The sequence below is a fragment of the Gymnogyps californianus genome, chromosome 4 (assembly GCF_018139145.2).
Source record: "Gymnogyps californianus isolate 813 chromosome 4, ASM1813914v2, whole genome shotgun sequence".
Classification (NCBI taxonomy): Eukaryota; Metazoa; Chordata; class Aves; order Accipitriformes; family Cathartidae; genus Gymnogyps; species Gymnogyps californianus.
In genome coordinates, this window is record NC_059474.1 from 35,983,278 (window position 1) to 36,006,964 (window position 23,687).

Consider the following 23,687-nt stretch of genomic DNA (forward strand, 5'->3'; position numbering starts at 1 on the left):
ATGCAGAAAAGTGGAGCTAAACTTATCCACTGTCTTTGAACTCTCCGAGTTCTACAAATGAAGATACTAATTTAATTATTTACTATTATTTATCAGTTATAGGAATGAAAATATCCTTTTTAGATCCACTAATCATACTTACTCTAATCAAAGCTATACTAGAACAAGTTCATTTTCTCACCATAGGTATGAAACACCAGACAAATTAGAGCAAAAGTGCCACCTAGTGACAAAACTATTGAAAGTTGGTTTAGAATACATGAAAATGCTTCTCTTTTCCCCTGAAATTTTAGCTGAACATGCAGTGAATGTTAAATAAATCAAAGGCTTACTGAGAGCCATACAAACCTTTCTGTAGATAAGCAGAATACCTTTACTGGAAAGAAATATACAACCTCTTTATTCCATTTCTTTTTCATGTTTACAGTTATTTCAGTGCTCCCACCAGCCCATTCTGCCCATCTTAAAGTTTTGGACTCTTTGAAGTCCAAAGTTTTAGATTATGTGGACTCATCCAATATGAATCGTGTAAATATTTTATTAACTGTTCACCACAGTTCTTCCAACAAGAGAGTTCAGAAAATTAGCTGCATTCAGTGAAGTTTATGGCATCAAGTCATCTGTCAAAACAGCCAAATCCCAGGAAGCCCAGAAGAGAGAAGCAGCTCTAAAGCTGACATACCTTTGTCTTTCCCCTTCTACACCTTCCCCCCTGACCCCCATGGGACGTCACTGCTCCTCTCTCCTTCCCCAGCCACATTGGGTGATCTGTTAAGTATGTCTTGTCCCCTACTCAATGTGTTCAAAAGCAAAACACTCATGCTTAAAGTTCTTAAATGGTGAACCATGCACAGGACAAGGGAATCACTCACAGCACAGAAACATAAAAGCTTCAGGAGTGCTATAGATGGTGTTTCCATAAGAAGCACCTTTCCATAAGCAGCACTCAACCAACAGGAACGATTGAAAAAGTGATGCTGTACTAGGGACATGCAATGCAATAAACCTCAAGGAGGCTGCATCACCCATTAACACCCCAGAACAGTGATTTCTCCAGACCTCCTGGAGAAATCTGATAATTAACGATAATTAAAATCATATCATTCTTCACATCACTGTACGTGACCTTTGAGGGCAAAAATGAACAAAGAGGTAATTGGGAGACAAAATCTACCAGATGGTAAAATCAGTGGAAAAAGGAATGGAAGTACAGACATGAGGCTGACAATTCAGACTGGTACATCCATGCAGAGCAGCTAATCATAGCAGAGGTGTGTGGCAATAAGCTCAGGTCTGAGAGCAGCACAGTCATCTTAGGGCAGCACTGCACTTCAGATGACTCTACAACTTCCTAGCATACAAAGAGCTAATAAGTCCATTTCTGCACCATACCTCATCAATCTTCAGGTCCTGGGGTACAGTTGCATGGACCTGGAAAGGATGTCTAAGTGTTCCATCTTGTTTGCAGTTCCAGGCGCCCAGATGAGTACCTACCGTTTGGGCTGCTCTTTGTTCAGCTTGCACTCATTCTTGTTTTGTTTGTTCCAGCTCTTCTCTCAATAACTTCACTTCAGCTTTAATTCCTATCAGCTCCTTTTAATCTTTTCTTGCATGCCCTGTGCATACAGTCCTCTTCCTTCAGTGTCATCGTCCCTCCTTTCTGGTCTTTACAAACAAACCAGCTAAAAAAGTGTGGGAACTGACTCAACATTGGCTAACCTCACACTGTGATGTGAAAAGAGTTTCAAATCTATGAAAGGTGACTACAGAAAATGAAAACAACAACAACAACAACAACGCAACCTCCCCTCTCCCCGTTTTCCATTTCCATGGCAGGTAGCACAAGAAGTACTAAAATTTAACTGCAGGAAAGATTATTTAATTCAGTGACAAGGAAAAACTTTGTAGTGGTAAAGATTGTTGAGCACTGGAATAGCTTATGCAAGGTGACTGTAGAACCTCTGTTGCTAGAGACTAGAGAAACTCTAGTCATGAATGATACAGGGGTTCTTGATTGTGCATGAGGGCAGGATGATGCACTAGTTAATCTCTAAAGACCTTCTCCAGATCTCTTTTCTAGGATCCTATGAAAATTAAGAAACATTAAGAAGATGCAAAACTATTGTTTTACATCTCCACTGCATAACACTCATGAAAAAATTTCTTGTAACATACAACACTCCGTAGTAACTCTAATACAATTATAAATATCTATAACATGATTTACAACACAAAGACCACAGGAAAAACAATTAATTTACTATTCCAGGAAATGCTTGACTATAAATATGTAATATTTCATATCTGCTATTATTGTTCAAAGAGGCAAATTAATGTTGCCCTCTATTTGAAGTGGAAATGCATTTTTAATATATTATAATGCAGATATTTCATAAACAAAATGAGCCAGCAATAATTTTCCAAAGAATCCTCCATATATACTGGAAATCAGGCAGAGAACAAAAATCCACATTTTAATTTAACTGAGTTCTCCTACTATGAAGACTGCCACCATGAATTATTTTCATTCCATCCAGTTCCTTATTTTTCAGCATCTGAGATGCATTTTTCATCACAGCAGAATAATAATTTTTCACAGAACAAATAAAACTTATACTAAAAGTTTATACCAAATTGTTCCCTTTCCCTCTTCTGGGGAAGCAGAGGAAATGGGCATACTTGGTGACCTCTGTACATCTTCACTGTAGGAATTTTTAATTCTCCTGGGCAGAAGAAATGAGAGGCTTCATATCATCTTATTCCCAGCTCAGATCACTTTCAAGAAGACATACTTCAGCCTCAGACATTAGGCAAAGCATCAGCAGTGACAGGAAACACGATGCAACACTGGTTTAATGGGAAGCTGATTTTGTTTGGTTTACGATTCTATTAAAATTACTACAGAAAAGGCTATTACAAGCTAAAGAGTCCACTTGAGCAGCACCACAGTATGCCTTATTTTATGACAAACTAATTGCTCTCCAGACTATCACAGCACATATAAAGTGTTTCATCTGTGCCTGAATGAGACTGTAAATTTCTGGGATAAGGGACCTTATTTGTACAAAAACTCAGGACAAACACTGCCATTCAATACACCAGCAGCAGTGCTTGCCCCTTGCAAGATTTCTACCCATCTAGTGTAAGTAAGATTATGAGCTTTACTGATTTTCAGTGTAACTAAAGAGCTGAATATAAGACACCACCAGAGACACTTGCCATTAATCAAAATAACAGCTAAAGCACTGATGTTTATGTTCCATACCAACATAAACAGAGGCAGATTTAAAGTACAAGGCCAGGCTTTTCTTTAATTAGATTGAGATAGGTTTTGTGGTTGTTGGTTTTTAAAAGTTATTTTTCCCCAGAGAGATAGAGGAGAAGGGAGAATAAATAAAGGTCATAAACTGCCTCTTATTTAGTGCAAACTACTTATTGATACCAGAAAGCCTAAGTAACATAACACTTAATAACACCAATGTGTTTCTATCTGAGTCTAAAGGTCTCAGTGAATTACATATTATGCTGATGTATAAGTCCACAGAAAGATCAGACATTCCCTCATGTAGTTGTTCTTAAATGAAGTCATAAGGACTTCATATAGCTACCATGAACTCCTGCATTCTCTGCATAATATCTATTCCTGTTAAACACTTTTAGCTATCAGGAATTTGTTATGGATGAACAGACAACTAATGCAAAACTTCACTGAAGAGTATCTGCTCTAGGTGAAAATATATTGGAATAAGATATTTTATCTGGTCAACAGCTGCTCATGAAGGATGTATGCGGTCACTGAGATCCCTTATCCTTTCCACAGGAACAGCTAAGTTTCCTTTGGCATATGGCTGTCACCAGGTATACCTCTCAGAAACAAAACACGGAGCTCCAGAGGTCTACAGAGCACTGCTGAGCTGCCATTCCTCTTCATTACTCCAGTAGCCACAACCTGCAAAGTTGTAGCAGAAAACAAAACAAAACAAAACAAAAACAGAAACAAAAAAAGCACATGCATTTTGTGTGCATTTGAAAAAGAAGCTGATGACAGCATTATTATGAGAAAGCATTAAAGGTTATCAGTTTGACATTGCATATGCTCTTTAGCAAATACACAGCTTGAGTATTGGCAGACAGGTATTTCAGATGGTCTCCTGATGATTCTTCTTTAGCGAGTTTCAGTCTCTGTTTTCATAGTGAAGCAATTCCTTTGTTTCTTCAGCAGCTCTTTTCCAGCTGTCTTCATTCCTTCCCCATGAGGACAGAACCACATTTGAATGTCAGGAATCTTTCTTTTTTTGCTGTGTTTTCTATTTTTTCCTACTCTTTCTCAGTCCCTTATTTAAGTCTCTAGGTTTTTGACAGCATGTCTGAGGTTTGGTGATATTTTAAACCAGTTGTGGATTAAACAGAGCACGAAAAGGACATCAGGCCCCACCTATTTCTCCTATTCTGTTTCTGCAGTGTTGGCAAAAAGTCCCAGCACAGTGACATGCCTTCCCTCTCCCCCTTTACCCAATCCCCCCACCGCATGCCAGACTTTGCCTGTTGGCTCCCTGAACATCTACAGCCTGCATGGGGATTCCCAAAGCGGGAGACCTTCAGCACTGTGCACCACCAGCGATGCAAGCCTCTGTCCCCGGGAGCCCACTGCGGGGTGGGGGGAAGGCAGCGCCCTTCTTTCCTGAGAAGTGCCAGCAGCAGCACCATTCCCTCTCTCCTCCTCTTACATTGGGACTGTTTTCATCCCTGCCTTGAATTTTGATTCTTTAAAAACAAACAAACAAAACCAAACCCCCAGCCTTTGAATACAGCTTTGGAATTTCAGGTGTGTTGACTGTGGTCAGCTTAGCACTGCACACCCAGAGAAGCACTCTGACCCCAGGGGCTCTTTGGCCACTTAGGCACAGATACAACTGTTTGTAAGCTTATAGTTGCGGGATTACGTTTTTCCTCAGTGTTATTTGCAAATAAAGCATCAAAAAATTAAACGCAGAAGTAATTTTCAGCAGCTTGATTGTTTTCTCTCATAAATTTGACATGTTTAATTTCTAATTTTCACAACCCCATTTACTTGTAAAGCCACTCCTGCTATTTACCTCCACAACATACCCAGTGTGGGTGTGTGGCAATTATGAGTAGTGCTCTAGAACATATTTTCAGCAATTAAGGTAATGTAGATGATTAGGAAACAAGTTCATGAAGTTTGGCAAAGACAATGCTAAGTTCTGTGCCTTCCTTTCTGATTCATTGTGAAAAGTTGCCTCTTAGTATGGGAAAGTAATACATTTTTGACTGCTGTTTCTCACACTAGTGCTAATTTTGGCCATGAAACATATTTGCTACCTGACACAAAATAAGGAGAAAGGACAAAAGCAAAAAAGGAGAAAAAGAAAAAGGAGAAAGCTGTTTCTTTAGTCAAGGAGAGCTAGGGATCTGGAAAATAAAAATATATTGTGCTAAAGAACAATGACATATGATGTCTCTAAAGGGGATGATTCTTTTATTGACTTTCTGGATATTCTGCTTCAAGGGAATTAGACCCACATTATCGTTCTTATCACAAAACCTTCCACAGAAATTAGAATAATGTAAGTGAAAGACAGCGCTGTTACCATACTTGCAAAATTGTTACTGAAGGGCTGGCCAAGGCCTCTCGTTCTGTTTTCTCGGTTAGTAGTGCCAGTTTTTTGGCTAATTCCCTAAGGAAACAAGGTTTATACAACTGTATAGGCTTCTCCCTGCCTCAGCTTCCCTTCCCCAAGCCCGTTAGTAAGTTTGTAACTGGTTGGCCCATTTCAGCCAAATTTGGACAAGGGAGGGAATTCTCCATTGCTGTGTCCAAACCTCGGAAGTCAGAAGCAGTTCCCAGATCCCAGGTGCATACACGCCCTGCAACCTCATCCACTCCTATTTTATGCTAGCAAGAACAGAAGAAATCAATGGTTCAGACATACTCTTTTTTTCTGCCAAATCAGTGACCACAGAGTTTATTTTTATTACATCTTTTTATTCAGTAATGGCCAAGTTCATTCATTCCTGCTTTTCTACTTTTTTAATCAAGTCTTTTACATTCCAGGCTAACAAGAAACACTATTTTAAAAACGCTAATACACTTCATCACATTGCTCCTAGGGTTATTACTCCACGACATCACTTTGAGCCAGTAGGTAACTCTCATGCTACGTAGTTTTTTCTAGAATCCAGTCTGAATACTCAGCAACTTTTGTGTAGACACCCGGCTGCCTGGGGCGAGCGCACCCTTCGCCCCAGCTGGTGATGCCCACCAGATACCAGACCTCCTCGTGCTTGCATGACAGCGGCCCTCCTGAATCTCCCTGTGTCACAGGACAAAAAGACAGAGCACGCAAGGAAGAGCTCTCCTCAGTATTTCTCTCTCAAAGAAAGCCTTGATTAAAATCAGCATCACTCAGTGTTAACACCAGCGTAACTGCCTAGATTTCAATCACTTTCGCTTAAGGCTAATTAACAGAGTACTGAAGCAGGTTTTCTGTTTTTCTAGTAAATTGACTTCTAAATACTTTCCAGTCATTGCAAATAATTTCCATTTCCCATGAAGGCTCAAAACTACTGGCTTTTTCTTTTATTTTTTTTAATTTATCTACATACACTGATTTAAAACTCAATGAAGACTACATGTGCAAGTGAGAAAAACAGTAAATTTGCCAATGTTTTCTCTTATGACCTTGATTTTAGTACGTAAACCTCAGTTCTTTACGTGGCTTATCTTGTTTGAGTGACTCTCTCCACCTCAGGATAAAACACCTCTCTGTTTTCTTCTCCTATTCCTAACTGATCTTTCTGAACATAAGGTTCTATAGTGTAGCTGTTATGAGTTGTTGAGACAATAGCAAGCGTGTTATTTTTATAAAATAGCATCTCTATGTTCTGCTACACTGTATCAGATAAAGAAAGCTTAATTGGCATAGAGAAAAAATTACTTCCCAGCTCTGAGTATTTTTATTCCTAATTATTCAATGCCGATCATAGTAACAGTAATGTTTTAACAGAAACATGTTAACTGTTAAGTGCTTAAAGTGAAAATACTGTATTTGGTGGAGAATTTAAATCTTACTGATTGGACTATTTTATTCTTGCATAAATTAACTCAGAATGTTTAAATTAATGGAAGTGCATGAGTTTACACTCAAGCAGAGAATTTGGCTCACTGAACTTACGCTGTTGTGACATTTTCAATTCTAATAATGAACAGACCAGTCTGCTCAGGTTGTCTTTAGCCTTCAATTCCCCATGCATTTTAATAGCATTGCTAGCACCCTCCCTTCTGGTTTGTACACAGTGGATGCTTTAAAATAAGCTTTCATGTCAAGAAATAAAAACATGACATAGGAAATCTGCTTTTATTGGAGAAATGTTTTGAGATACTATACTTGCTCTCTTTGGATTTCTGATGCTCCGAAGGAATACTGGTTTATTCCTTAAATGGATGAGATATATATATACACACTCAGAGTTTCTTATCCGTGGAATCTATCCTTAAAGATTTCAATGTCACATAAGAAATGTTTTGCGTGTACCTTGATTTTCAGTGCTTTTGACATGCAAAAGTGACAAGTTAATCAAGAACAGCTCTATTGATAACCATATTTTTCTAATGGCAATTAAAAAATAACTACAGCATTCAATTATATATTTGAACAAATGGCTGGAATATATGACTATATACTACTTCTTTTCATTACCTTACAAGCATCCCTTCCACCTTCATCATAGCCAGCACAGATCACTTTGTCACCTATTCTTCTCTTCCGGTACCTTGCCTGGCATTCTTCTTTTGACATGAGGGGAACAGTAGCCTTCTGAAGAATATCTTCTACACGACCTACGTAATGGGCGGTATGAACAAAGAAATGTTTGCTTCTAGCAAAACAGAACTTAAAATTCTAGAAATCCCCATACAGTGATATTACAAAGTTGGAGGCCACTGCTTTTAGAGTGTTGTTAGATGTTCATGACACTGATTCTCCTTTTTTTGTGTTAGTAAACAATGTGAATTGTCTGCTAATTTGAATGTTTTTATAATGCCATTTTATGTCTCATGACTGGGCAAGCTTCAAAACTCCCTAGTGATTTGCAATGAATCCTCACATGAGTACGCCTTTCAGGACATTGGGCCTTGGAACCTGTCCTCTCATTAAGAGCATTGATTTCTGTTTTTAACAATTATTTCTTAGTAATGTGTTACAATAGGTTTGGAATCTCCCAGTTGCCAAATCTGTGCTGCTCCATGCCCTAGTAGTTTACAGGATGGAGAAATTTGCACATAGAGTAAATAAGAGTATTTGAGAGCAGCCTTTTCTTAGAAATTAACAGAAGAAATTAGCTTATACAATATCTGCCTCAATTTGTTAGATTTCACATAGAACTCTAACCTTCAAATAGGAAGGTGTATAAAGGAAAGGACACTGTTTAAATAGGGGTGTGTGTATATATACACACACATAAATATTACACATATAAAAATATAAATAAATAAATACATGTAAAATCCAACTTGCATAATTAACAGCTGTTTGGCCTACCTCCATATAAAATCAGAGGAGTTCAAATCCCATCTACTACCAAAACACAACAACCTTCAGAATCATAAAAGCAACATACGTCAATCCTCGATTTCTAAAGTCATATGAATACAATCACACACACACAAAAAGCATGGTTTATGTGCAGACTGTAATTCAAAACCTCACAGTTCAGTGATAAGTCTGTTGGCTATATACTGGGTTTTGCAAGTAGATTAAGCTAGAATCTAAGGAAAGGTATATGAGGGCTGTACAAGATATATTTAAGGTTGCGTTCTTACATAATTCAAAATATTGAGTCAAACAATTTATAAAATCTAATCTTTGTGTCAGAGCATGGAGTTATTTAATGATAATTTCATACATCTTTCATATATGTTTTATGATTTCTTAAAAGAAGTAGATTCTGATTAAGAATTATATTACAGTGCTGGCCAGATAGCAATAATGGCAGCCAAGAACATAGTAGAACTTTCTTTTTAAAAAGAAGGGGGTTTTCTCTGGAAAAAAAAAAGGGGGGGGGGTAACCACATGAGTTCTGCAAATACAAGAACTCACTGTTTAAATATTTATCTGTACCTTTTTCTTTTCTGTAACCCCATCCAATTACCCAACAGTCGGTATAAAGTATGTTAGCATCTTCTTTTGATGGCAGGCAAATAGGTAGTTGAAGATCTAAAATATGATTAAAAATATTAGTTTGACCAGCAGAGACAACTGCAACATTAAGGTTTTGTGGACACCTACACGACCCCTGATGATAGCCTCCATGTTATGCTTTGTCCCTTACACTGTATATCGTTCCAGTCACATAAATAAAAGCCACCCATTTTCTTTTCAAAGCCAACAGAATGAGATGCTCCTCAAACCCCAGTAACTGCATATTAAAGGAAGCCAGCCCAGGTGTCATGCACTGCCATACCAATGCCAGCCCTGTGTCATCCTGCACATTTTCAGAATTCCTCTGAAATACACTACATACCAGTAAAATTCATAGGCTTATCAAGTTTCATTAAAGCAATGTCATATCCAGTCTGTGCGTATTTATACTGAGGGTGAACAATAATCTCTTCCACTTTGAAGAAGGGCGTATCCTCATTTATTTCTGATTGTTTTAAAATACCAGCATAAACACGCCAAATGTTGGGATTCTCAAGACTGAGGGAAAAAGACAAACAGTCAGTCTGTGGCAAAAGATTTGCACTGATTTAGAGTTTGTGTGCAGATGCCAACGTCTTCCATTACCCCTAGATGTACAGTGAACAGCACTGAGGTCATTCTTTCAATTTTTTATTTTCACACTCTCAAAACTAAAAAAAGGTTGGTTTTGTCCATTCCCTCCACTTCTCCTTCTTTTTGTTCCTTTCCCTATTTGTATTTTCATCCCCAAATCAGTTTTGTCTCTCGTTTATGTTCAGACTCTCATTGTCCTGATCCTTCTTCATCCTCTTTCCCCTTCTGCCTTCTTTTATTTTCTCTTTTTTCTCTTCTTCTTCTTTTTTTTTTTTTTTTTTTTTTAATTTTCAAGGGCCTAATGCAAGCCCTGAAGCAGTAAATGAGATTCTTTCCATTCATTCCAACACAACAGCTTTTCTAGTAATGAAAATAGGGTTGGGAATGTAAACTCAAGTAGAGTCTATTCTGACATTTATTTGTTAGGAAAATGACACTAGCCATGTAAATATGGATTTAAAAGTGTAATATCATAGACCTATATGAAAAGTTCCAGTTAATCTTTATGATTTCAACTTTACTTTGAGTAAGTTTAAGGGATATTTCATTGTGATATTCTACCATTAAGGCAACCTAGAAATTTTGGTACATGCAATGAAGAAGATGCAAAACTTGTCTTAAATAAACTTCACAAAAATTTTGAAGATTTTATATATGAATTCATAAATACAAGTTAGGCTTAATAATTTCCAATTAACAAAGTCTATTTTTTTATTTTTATTTTGCAAGTATATCTTCTCCTTTTGCAATACTGGTAACTTCTACACGGATAGAAGGTAGAGAATGATATTTTTTATATAGGGTTCTTTAGAGAGTTTAACCACTTTTATAAAGTTTGCCACTAAAGGCAAAATATTGGCAATACTATTCCATGCAAAAACAATAATGGGTAAATACTGCACTGCGTGAGTAAAAATGCCTGATTTTGGACAATGTTGCCAGGTCAACATCCTCTTCTTTGAAGCATTTTATCTGTTACCTGTCCCTTTCCTCCCATCAGACTGCATTACGGCCTTACACTTTTCACTGTGTAAATGACAGGATAACCTGCTTTACAGGTGATGACAATCTAACAAAGGAAATGAATCATCTGCATGACAATTAAATCAGCTCTTCACAACACAAGTAATTTCACGACCCAAATCTGGTGGTAATTTGATTAACAATACAGACTATATACGTCAGTGCAAATTAGCAATGTCTTGGGTATTGGCTGCTTTAAATTTTGTTCTTACAGCTGAAATCTGCATTAAAAATAGGGTATTAATTGACTGATTGATAGAATTTGGAAAAAAAAAAACAACTGTTAAACGAAAACCAGGACAACTGGGATCTGGATGTTTCATGTAATGCAGAGACAAGTAGCTCAGGTACCAGAAGCAGCCTAATTGGACCCTCACAGAGATTTACTTTGTGTCCTGGTCAAATAAGTTAACTTGCTGAGCACCCTGCTGCTGAAGTTATCAGATTAGTACCGTTTCCTCAGTGCCACGGAGAAATCTCTGAGATAAGTAATTTGAAATTTATGAAATGGAATAACCTAGAAACAGATTTTCCTTGATAGATTATATGGTATTACAGTACGAAAAAGCTTATATCACATGAGAATATCTAAGTTTCTGTAGGTATCTGGTGTCTGCTTTAGAATTTCATCTTCTAGATGCATTAAAATAATTTAGCAACAGTAGTACAATACTATGTTACAAAGGGACAAAGTATGGAGTTCCAGCTACGTTAAGGATATGAATAGTCTACCTTAGAAGTTCACCTTTTGGTTACATTAAAAGAGTTTATTTTATTCTAGCCCTCATTTTTATTTTTCTGAAAGGTAGATGTCAACTTATCTCACAGGCTGGATGAAATTTTTGGTTTCATTTGTACATTTACATTTAGGCCTCACCTCATGACGCAGTGAGCAGCTGTGAGAATCCACCGGTTGCTGATGATAGAGCCCCCGCAGAGGTGTCTCTGACGAGACAACTTCACGTGCAAGCTGACTTGCCACGGCCATTCACCAGGGGAAGAGTCTGTCCCTCCAACGATCCTAATAGTTCTTGCAGAATGCTGCATACACACTATACAAATAATTTAAAACTGTGCTTAAAGATAATTTGCACTCACCAATGAAAAATGAAGATGAGACTACTGCTGATCCCTGAATAGGGGCTGATCTATTGCAAAGAAGGTGATACATGACACATTCTAATCCCTCTATGATTTATGATCATAAAGTCTATTAAAACCAAGTTCGCAGTGCTACTGTTGATGTTTACAATGTGCAGACCTGGCCAACTTCACTTTTTCAGAACACTCTTTAACTTCACAAGGCATCCCATTGGGACAATGGAACCAATTCAATGCAACCAGTTAAAAAAATAAATAAATTAAAAAATGAGGTTTGGGCTTCCTGTACTGAAATCAGTTAAGCACTGTCTCTTCTACATGAAAGAAGTTTTACTTACCAGTACTGGCTTTTTTTTTACATAATCTTAGAGAGTATCCAGAGATCCTTCCTGGCCCATGTACTATTTCCACTGGAGATCCATTCGAGGACATTCTTAGGTGACACTCACACTTTCTGCCAATGAATTAATGCAAAGATTCAGTTTGTACTTTTTTTATGCAGAACACATACATTATCCTCTCATCAAGTCTGTGAAATGATTATTTCAGCAATCTTTGAACATTTTAAAAAATATGTCTCACCTTTCCTCATTGCACGAATCTTGGAGGGGAAAGTAGGTAAAAAACTGGCAGCGGATCACATCTGTGCAAACCTGCTGACAGGCTCTGTGTCCTTTAGTATAAGTGACATTGAGTTCATCTCCCAAAAAATTCATATGCGTGTAAGTGCGAGAATTGCAAGCTGTAAGAATGAGTGCATTCCAAGCATCAGAAAGTCTATTAATTTGATTAATTCAAAATCAGTATTTTTATTGTAATTTGTTTACCAGGAAAAGATCTTCTGCAATTTAGGAGACCAAAGCCTGATACAGCATTTTCTCGTGATATAAGTGCCTCTGGTATCCCACTTGTTGATGTCTTTAGAAGGCAAAGATTTCTAAAATGAAAAATTTTTTACAATAACTAAATCTGTTCTCACATCCCAAAATTGATTGTTTAGGTTCTGGTAAGGGAAGGTTCTTTCTTAAATGTGTTTTTTCTCCCAAGTCTCTATCTGTAAGAGTATTTCATATGAAAATACATTCACTAAATTCACTAGTTCACACTAAATTGAGGGGGCTTTTGTGGTTTTGTGAAAGGGCATATGACTATACTACTAAAGGTTGTACAGTATTTATACATATGTAGAAGAGGTGACTTTAGATGATATATGCCATATCAGCTTTGCTTCTCCCTGAAATTCCTTTGAAACTTTATTCTTCTGTTTTGTGTGGAATGTAGATTTTTAACTATTTGCACTACTAAGTATGAAAGAAGGAAGCTCAATAGAAACATTTTTAAACCTGTTAACTTTATCAAAAATCTTTTCAAGTAAATAACTTAATACTGCTAGGAAACCAGATGACTCTTTTGATAATTTCATAAAATTCAGCTCTAAGTGATTAAAGCAATCTGGAGGCTCACTGTCTTTTTGATGTGTATAGCTCTTTTCAGATTAACACCAGATATGCATCTGCAATACAAAACCCCTGATCACGCTGGAGAACAGATGAAGTGCCCACAGGAAATTATAAACTTATGAATACAAAACATAAAAAGCTGTGCTTTACCGAAAATAACCTTTTAACAAAAATTTCCATAAGTATAAGAAAATAGTGGTTAAAAAAAGACTGTGTGCTTTTTAAAAAGAATCTAGTTAGAGCATTAAAGTTAGTTGTCATATTCACCTTTGGGATTCTAGTTGCCACTCCCTGGTAAAGAATGTAAAGAACAAGCACTTTGGAAAATATGTACAAATAGTTTGGCAGACAGAGATATCGGGAGTGAAAAAACTTGTAATATTCGTTCCTGAAAATTCTTGATCTTCAAAAATGTCCATTTGACAATCTGTATAAAACAAGAACAAAATATCAAAATTCCAAAGATTTTATTATGTCATCAGAATATTAAGGCTTACAGATTATTCATTTCTATCCTTATTCACATTTTCCTTCCTTTGTGACTGATAAACTGGAAAGATAACACCACTTTTTAACCAAAAACTATTTCTCAAGAACATTTTTCAGTGTGTAAACTTATGGAGAGGACTACTGAGCAGGGATAAGGTTCATCTAGAGAAGAGAAATGACATGTTAGAATACAGATTTGCTAATCTAATAGGGAAGGCTTTAAATTAGGAACAGTGGAGATCAGTGTACAAATCCACAGGTAGGAATAAATCATGGTAATCTAGGCAAAGCCTAAAATAATTAAGGTAATGGGTACATCTAAGAGGATCATGGGAAGATTAGAAGAAAAATAATGGGATGATCCTCTTAACACTTTATTAAATGCTATTTGAAAAGTAGGCAGAATAAGCAGGAGTAATGTACAGTCTGCCCTCTGACATGACCAAAATAACGTAACAGAGGCTTGGCAGGATAATTCACGCAACCAGACTATGGATATAGATGTTACAGGAAGTACTAGCATGTTTAGAAAGAGAAGAATGAGTTGCCTTCTCCAAAGATATACTTGAAGTCCTAGTTGAAATCACCGTGCAACAATAAAAAGAGGGAAAAAGGAAGCACCAGCGTGGAGGATGCTTCTTGAAACTATCAAGCTGTAGAGAGAGTAAAAACAGTGAAATGATCCAAAACACAGGACTTGGTGGCAGCTGAGAACTTCAGCTGTTCAGAAAGTACAGCAGCCAAGTCAACACTACCCAATGAGTATAGAAACATACTGGGAACATCTTACTAGAGAAAGGGAAAAACAGTAAAAGGGAGAGGTAGAGCTTAATGTGACTCCTGTCAATTTGATGAGGTTTTCAAAAAACTTAAGCATGAAAGGACAACAATACTGGAGAGTAATTACACAATAAGAACAGCAAAAAAAACCATCAGGAGACTACAAAATGAAGGTCAATTAACTCTGACAATTAGTAGGTAAGATCCCATGTTAAGGGGAAATAGAGTTCAGGAAAATGGATAGTTTCTGAAGGAAATTATATTTAAAGCACAAATGTGGATCTGGAAGTTTAGGGAAGCTAACCCATGATCTCAATGATCATGTTCAGTGATCATTTGTTCAATATTCAATGACCTCAAGGAAGGTACTTTGCAAAGGGCAGAAATACAGACAAATTGTTATGGATGTGTAATAGCATGTGTGCGTAAGGACAAAATCAGAAAGGCAAAGGCACAAAATGAAAGGCCAAATGGGAAGGAACAAACTCTTGAAAGAAAAACATGCAGTACCATTCAATTAGCATTAAGAAAGGAGCTCAGGTTCTGCTCAGGGGAGAAGGAAAGCTAATGGCAAAGGACACAAGGAAGGCTAAAGAACTAACCTTTTTTTTTTTTCCTCTCTTCTTCATGAAAACAAACTGCAGTTAGATGGTCAACAACATTAGCATTACTGAGCAGAGCAAAGAGGGCATGGTAGAACAGGAAACAAAGAAATCCCATAATATTGATGATTTCAGTGGTCTTAGAAGCTGACTGATGCAATCTCAAAGTTTCTTGGTACAATTTAGCTTTTGGTGTTCACAGAGGGTTGCTGTGATTCCAAAAGCTTTGAAAGGGGAAGCATCTATTTTTAAAATGATGACAGTGGAACATATACAATGTAGGACTAGTCAGCCTAAAAACAGTCAGAAAAAAACTAGGACAAATATTCAAATAAACCTATTTCAGATATTTACAACACAATAAGGCAGAAGATGGTACTGAGATTTTATGACTACTTTTGACAAATCTTTGTCTGGACAGGTATGGCTGATCTGTCTTGGATTAGGACAGATGACCTCCTTAGATGACCTCTTGATCCAATAGTACTGTCTAGGCTTCTATGATCCCATGATTTGTTCCTCCTTTCTCTCTCCTCTTGCCTTTCTCGCAAGACACAGAAAGCAAGGAAAGACAGGTAGGAACAAGATTGACCTTCACATGCTTTCAGAAATTCTGATTTAATTTGTGATGGATTATTACTGCCATGTCATCACTGTCATAAACCATAAATGTCTTTGATAAAGTCTCAAATGGCTTTTGATTTTTTCTTTTTAACTTAAAATCATATTGTTTGTGCATATGCTACAGTCCCCCGATTCTTCTCAAAGTCTGTGAGCGGGACCCTCCTGAGTACTGTGATTTTTCTTCTAATCATGAATATGTGTCTTTCTAGTATATCTTAATGTAAGAGTTTGGAAAAAAAAAAATCTTCCCTCCATTCTCTCTCATACACATAGTGAGGGAATAGCTAAATTGTTGTCTTCTCTTTACAAAATTTTTTCTTCCTTTTTTTATTTTTCACACTTCATTTTTCTTTAAGTGTCTTCATTGTTAAGATCTGAACAAACTACTTTTTCAATAGTTTCCAAAGATTATTCCTACTCTAGGACTAGCAGAGTCTGAAGAAAACTTATTGATATATAAAAAAAGACACAGAGTCTCTACAAAATGTTATTTCTATAGGAAAACTAGATTATCTGTGAGCTAAAATAAGGCTATATGGAAGTAGAACATCATCACCATTAAGAAAGGAAAATACCACACAGTAAGACAAGGTGGAGGTAGATTTAAAAAAAGAAAAGAAAAAAAAAAGTGAAAGATGTTTCAATGGAGAATAAGAAGGTATAATACACACTGTTTGATCTTGTACTCTTGAGAGTTTTGCCTGAGTAATGATTGCAGGAACAAGCACAGACACTGCTTTCATCACAAACCACCCGCAAAACACAGAATACTTCCCTTCATATTAGCCAGTTGTATGAGAAAGCTGCAGGTCTTCATTAAAAATTTGTAAGTGTATACACGGTATACAAACAGAATTTAGAAAGCTCTATATTCCTCCTGATCTTTGACTTTGATGGGATTTTATCTTTCATTTTTGTATCCATGGTACAAAGATTACATGCAATTTCATCAAGCTAACCTTATGGAAGATTTCTTTAGATCTTCAAAGCAGGCTACTGTTTTTGTAAGACAAATGATAAAATGGAAAAACTAAAAAGATCTGAACTTCCTTTGTGCCTGAGAGTGCTAACTATATTTGCAAGAATAAGTTTATATTAGAATTATTTTACATAATGAAACATTTATACATGTCGAAGATAGACTGCACCTCGTCATCCATAACCCTTAAAACTAAACTGAATCAGAGATTTTAAATAGTTACCTATTTCAGAAAGCTGGCATGGCTTTAAAGAGAATCCAGACACAACCTCATCAAGCACCTTTATGCTGGTTGGAGTTCCTACACTGGTATGTTTCAAGAAGCATTTTTTACTGAGTGACAAAGAATAAAGAAAGTGGTAAGACAACAGGCCATCCTCCTTGGTCTACACCATCCTCCTGGCCCCATAATTCCTACCATGGTGCATGTTCTGGCCATGGCCCAGAGCAATCTCCAATCTCCAGAACAATCTTCAAATGAGGAACAGAGCTAGTGGAACAATGTTTAACTTGTAAAATCGAGCAGATTAACAGCTCAAAAATAGGCCTGATAGAAATTTCCCTGGGTGCTCTGATGATGCTATTTTCAGAGCAATAAGCAGAGCAAGATTTAACAGAGCAATAATGCTGCACACCTACCAATATAATTTGCATTTCAATATCTCTAGATGATTTTAATTTTTTTCAGTGCTATGATAATCAAGTTTGTCTCTCTCACCAATGGACAAATGAAAGCTAATTTACTACAGACATTTTCCTATCTGTAAGTTCATTGCAAGGATGACAAGTCAAGGAAAAATTATTTCCTTGAATAAATTCTTGTACCTTAGACTGCTCTGAGATTTACTCTACTAAAGCACAGCGCTGTCCAAGGAAAGGGATCAAACCTGTATTTACCGAAAGCTTGCATTGTGAAATGTTTCTGAGGCATACGTAAAAAAAAGACAATGGTTGTCATTGGTACATCTTTTTTGACACTGTTGATAGCTGTCAGCCATAGTAACATCGTAAATTTTCCCTTCCATATCCAGTCCGATATGGACATCCGGGCTGCAAGCTGTGAAAAAAGAGAGACCAAGTTCTGAAAACATGCTTCTGTGCTTTTCCCCACCCCACACCTCAAACTGCCCAAAAGATAGCAGTTCATATGACACGGCCCTCATAGTCCAGATTCCACATCTCATGCTTACTGCAGTTACATCATACTTCACATGTACTTCCAGTAACAACATTAGAAGTGTAGGTATAGTACAGTACCACATGGCAGAGGAAAAAACTGGCAGACTTTCACAGCGCCTCTGCCTACATGAGAGAGGAGCTCTAACCACTGTGGCTGAGACCGTGATGATATTAATCAAAGCAAGAACTCAGGATTAATATTAAAAAATACTTTCCCATTTCCAAATTCATAGAGCAGCTTAAAAGGCAAATTCTGTCCTCAGAAGCAACAGATATCTCCCATTTGAGTCAGAAGATTTAATTTACACTCCACAGAGGGAGAATTGGGACTGTAGGGTTTGAAATAACTTTCCCCCATGCAGGATGCCGGTTTTGCCTCATGGTCAGTAGGGTCTCTTCACAGAACACGAGTCAGCCAACCATTGGTGGGGTTTTTAAACATATATGGGTAGATTTTCATTTTAGTGACATTAGTCTGATTCTAGAGTAACTCCAGTGATATCAATTAGCCTATATAGCATAAAGAATAACATTCCACTGAAATCTATTTTGCTGGGCCAAAGCTACTCAGAAATATAAATGTGACAGGATGTTGGCAGGAAAGCGCTTTTAAAAGTCCTGACTGCTCTGAAAGGCAAGTGGCAAGCAAAGGCAAGCACAACTGATTTGTCAATAGCTGCAACGGAGAATTTGCATAAAGTAAGACTCATTTAGCCCTGGCATACTGAGGTGCTATACCAATAAAACTAAAGAATTAGCCTGACATCCATAAGACACTATTTGACCTCAAAGTCAGGAAGTGAATAAATATATTTGTCCTTATTCTGTTTTTCTGCAGTACCATGCTATGCTTAAAGCTGATCTCCTTTTAATGACATCATTACGATGGTACAAGCTTAAAACATATTTAAAACAACACATTTAACAGGCTTTAAATATGCCTGCTGATAACTCGCAGGTATGGCATGCTGACACTAAGACTCTGTGTGCAGCACACATACACTAAAAGATGGAGCTGCTAATAAATTATAACACAGAATCATGAAGGGTAGCAACAACAGTTTGTGACTATGCACTTTTGCTTTGCTGGGCATCTGCTCTACAAAGTTATAAAGCAGGGCCACACACGCCGTATGAGCAGCTTGCTGGAGTGGAATTGTAGTAGTAAATTAATGTTTAGAACTGGAGCTACCAGCTAAAGCACGTGCTCCCATCTGCCTCTAGCAAATGAAACAGTGACTGCAGGAGCATAATTTCCCTGTTACCTCATCCGGGGAGCCTCGGTGGTGGATAGTTGGGGCTGAAGGGTGAAACCAGTGGAAGATTTTGTAAGCTGTGTTTGAAAGAGATCTGGCAAAGAACATACAAATCACTGCTTGGCTGCTTCCCCGATTCTATTCCTGTTTTCGAAATACTAATTTTCTAACATCTGCTACATGATACAGAGCATAAAATGCGTACATGTGAATAACTATATCTTACCACTAATTTGGATGTTACACTGTTTTAAGGAATGTCCAGAGATAGCTCCTTCCATATCCACTTTCGGCAGCATTTCTGTATCGCTGTCTTTTAAGTAGCAGGAAAACCTGTGTTTTAAAATGCAGCAATTCACAGCTTTTGCAGTACGACACAGACTTTCATAACTATTTCTCAGGTGAAATGCAGGCTGTCCAATAGCCCTCAACATTAAAATTTAGACAACAAGTGCAATTTGGAGAAAGATAGGGTAAAGCTGCATCTGCTTTGTTGGCACTGGTGGCAGATGAGATTACTTGGTTTATGTGGGAGCTCCAAGAGGTCTCATTAAAGCGAGAGGCAAAGCCTAGGGTTTGGAGGACAGAAATGCACTGGGCGTAGAGAGGGAGGACAACCTCATCCTCTCAGGCTATAATCTCTTAATTGTGAGAAAAATATGCTAAAGGGAGAGGGTGGGGGGACAGCAGAGGGGACCACTGGAGATGTGAAATTGTTCATATTGTCCCTCAACAATAAATATGTGGCACAGAGGAGGGACTGCACAGTCAGTTCTGTTTCCTTGAAAGGGTTGGTATGCGAGCGTGAAAGATTGGGCATTGCCAAATTTAATCTTTCAAATTTAAGCAAATACTCTTTTAGATTACCAGTTTTAAAGATACATGACATTGTTTTCCGTGGCAAATCTGTAGCTTTCCCTGTGTGCCTGTGTTCTGTCAAAATGTTACCGAGTTCCTCAAATTATCACAGGAGACCAGAAAAGCCACACAAACATGAACATTTTACCTTTTTGCAGGATCTTTAGTCCATGTTGCAGGCAAATAGGTGAAGAGTAGACAGGTAGGATGGTAAGTACACACTACTTGGCAGTAATTGGCACTCGGTGTAAAAAACGTAGCGAGGTCTCCTCCTTGGAAGTATGTATTTTCATAGATCTGAGTCACACATTCTGATATGGAATAACAAAATGCATAAATTATTAAAGATAGGAGCGTGCACAGTTCACCAGGAGAGGATGAAGCCACTGCTCCTCTTTGTCATTGACCTTGCTTTTAAGACAGTCCTTTGGCAGAAGAGGGTGGGGGGGATGAGTAGCACAGTTCCTCTGAGAGTCTTGTCTTTGCTCTCCAGCAGAAATTAAACTCTCTGGGGTATCTGCCCCCATCCCCTGCCTCATACTCGATGCTGGAGCAGGGCAGCTTGAGCCGATGCAGAAGCCCGAGCAGCAGGATGGGCCACAAGGCAGATCTGCACGGCAGAGAGGGAAGGGACCTTCTCATGGCAGATCTCAGGAGCACCAGAAGCATCTTCTGACACAAGTACAGAGCACCATTAAGAGGAAAACCAGGAGAAGGAAGTGCAGAGACCAAAAAGAGTTAGAAAGTTGTATGTGAAGACAGTCCTGTTTTGTTTAGGGATGCTCTGAGGCCAGAGTCACAAGCGGTGCCACTGTGCATAGCTTCAATGGCTCCCAGCATTTTATAAACCTTCTGCTCCCTCACACTCCACCTTGAACCCCCATTGACTTGGTTTACAATGAAGAAAATTGCAAAGACAATGTTCAATAACAACGATTACAAGAAAAATGTAAATATAACTTCTGCCTGTTACAGAAGTAGCGTCTCAGGTACTGTCCAGAATAAAAATGAGCTCAACTACCCCCTCGCGTCTGCAGGAATTCATCATCAATCCCATATTGAACTCTGTAATGAAACCCACTCACGCTGCATAGCCATGTAATGAAGATACCTAAGCAGCAAGCTGTTCCCATCTTTCAAAATGGGAGAAGATCTCCCATTTGTAAGATCTCCCATTTGTAAGATCTCCATGTTAAAACACACAAGAGGGCTGGCTTTGCAGAGGAGCCCACTCTCTTCTTGTATTTTGCCCTCCAAAGGGGTGGCAAATTGGCAAATATGCCGATTTTTATTCCTGTATCTACAAAAGCTTTTCTTAGCTAAAAGGTAAAGAGAAAATACTGCATTTTTCCAGAATGGGAGGAAACCCAACTGAAAACATTTTATCTAGCTGCTTAATCGGTTACTATAGAGATATCGTACTGTATCAAAAGCTATTTAAAATGAGAACAAATGGTACTATCCTACTGGATTTTACAGTTTTAAAATATTACAAGTTGATTTTACTTATTAATGTGATCATAAACTATGCTTAGGTAATTATGTTTCCTGCACATGGGTAAAATATATCATTTACCCCCAGAAAAAGGAAAAAGTAAGGAATTATTAGACATATGTGCAAGATATGTTAATATCTTTTAAAGGTTAATTTCTTGTTAATACAAAATTTGTACTTTATAAACATCCACATTTTCTGATATATATACTTTCAAGATCTTTCTCTAAAAATTGGTATTTATTCTTCTCAGTAGAGTTTCTTTGCCCAACTTTGTCATTAACAGAAAAGCATTTTCTATAACTTAGAACACTCTAAGCAAACTCCAAAGTCAAAAGAAAAGAATATTGCAATTACTGGCTGTATCAGACATTTTGGATCTTATTTACCTTCTTCTAATGCAAATTAACACCAAAAAAAATTGATTTATGCTGTAAAACTATGTACCATGTAAAACTATGCCAGTTCTGAATACTTTAATAAAAATATGTTTCCCGGGCCCCAGAAATGTTCCAAGATTTTAGTTTTGGTGAGATTTCAGTCCATGTAAAACATTTCCTTAAATAATACTACCTTTATGAAACAGGTTTTGCTAAAAAGCTGAGTTACCTAATTGTCCTCCGAGAAAACAGTTAATACATTACTGAACATAAACATGTGTTAGGCCTTAGTTATAATTTATCAGCACAGGGAACTTCAGGGAAATGCAATGCAATTTTTGTAGTTTGACTTTTACTAACTGAACAAGGTAAATCATTAACAAGGGCTGACATTGAAAAACGTACACAATCACTAATTTTCCAGCGTATCAAGAGAATTCTAAAAAATAATTTACGATAAAACAATTGGTTCTGGAGCTATTCACACTTCTTGCAATAGTCTTTCAAGCATGATGGTATGTAGGTGTTACATAGATGCTTTTTACATCAGTAATTTCAAGCACAGGCAATGTGTGAATAAGACTGAAGGTTGGTGGGGTTTGTTTATTTAAAAAAAATTAAAAAGGGTGTTGGCTCTGAAGCTCAGCTGCTGTCCCCCAGTGAGGCTGCTGGGCTGAGTGGCTCCTGCACCGTGGCCCCATCAGTCCTGCCTCCTACCCTGAGGGCAGCATCTGGGAAAAGGGTTGAGGCTTCTCCGCAGCCGGGAAGAGGCAGCCAGCTTACCCCAGCACCGCCAGACTGAGCCTCCGGCAGCCAGCACACACTACTGCAAACTTCAGAGAGCTCTAATTTGTGCTGGGGGGAACCAGGTTAGAGCAAAGTCAACTGAGAAGCACGGGGCGTCACTCCACCTCCTGGACTCTCCATCAAAGGCAAAGGGCTCCCTTCCTAAGCTGCTGCTAAAGCTGCTAGCACTGCTGTTGGGTGTAGGACACTGAATATCACACTGATTTCACAGTTACGAGCTGGATGCAGCCTCAGTCCGATAGAGAAAACTGCCCGTAGCATGGTCCCGTGCGTGCTGGGCAAGGTGACAGCATGAGGGGGTGGCAGGACAATGTCGGTAAAGCCCCATTAGAAAGTTCCAAGTCAGGCAATAGAGTTATGTGAGCTACCCAAACTTAACTGAGCGCAACCCAGCAGAATCAAGACAGCTCTCTCAGGACCAGACCGCAGTTACTGATCATCTCCCCTTCTAGAAGAGCTGTGTTACTCTGTGTGCCTATCTTAGGAATTATATGTTCACTTACCACTGTAAACGGAAGCAAGTAAGAAAATGAAATAAAAAGTCTGATAAATCCAAATCATCCTAAAAAACACAAAATCATTCTTTAGGATATGTTTAATAAAGGGTGTATAATTAGTTTTATAAAGTACCGCAAGGCATATCACTGATTTACACTTGTACTGTTACACCATTAATTCAAAATGACATTGAGAATTACAAATTACAGCTGTGATATGCAGTTATGGCATATATAAAGCAGCATAAAAGAGCAACAAAGGTTTGTCCTTTACTTATGTTTGCAAGAAGCAATAAAGCTTATAAGCACTTAGAGAATTTCTGCTTTGTTTTACAGCAGAATACTTATTCTTGCTTAGACTGG

General features: G+C 37.8%; 1 protein-coding gene across 1 annotated transcript; it reads right to left on the bottom strand.

Moving 5' to 3' along the window:
• Positions 1-6,179: 6,179 nt before the first annotated feature.
• Positions 6,180-23,389, bottom strand: LOC127015861 (coagulation factor XI-like). Its single transcript, XM_050896057.1, has 14 exons — positions 23,331-23,389; positions 20,294-20,456; positions 19,514-19,620; positions 17,750-17,909; positions 17,076-17,185; positions 13,646-13,805; positions 12,746-12,855; positions 12,501-12,660; positions 12,257-12,372; positions 11,695-11,869; positions 9,544-9,719; positions 9,141-9,236; positions 7,722-7,861; positions 6,180-6,335 (listed from the first exon to the last, which is right to left on the bottom strand). The coding sequence occupies exons 1-14, from the start codon at positions 23,386-23,388 to the stop codon at positions 6,180-6,182; spliced, it is 1,887 nt and encodes a 628-aa protein (XP_050752014.1). The 5' UTR covers position 23,389.
• Positions 23,390-23,687: the final 298 nt, after the last annotated feature.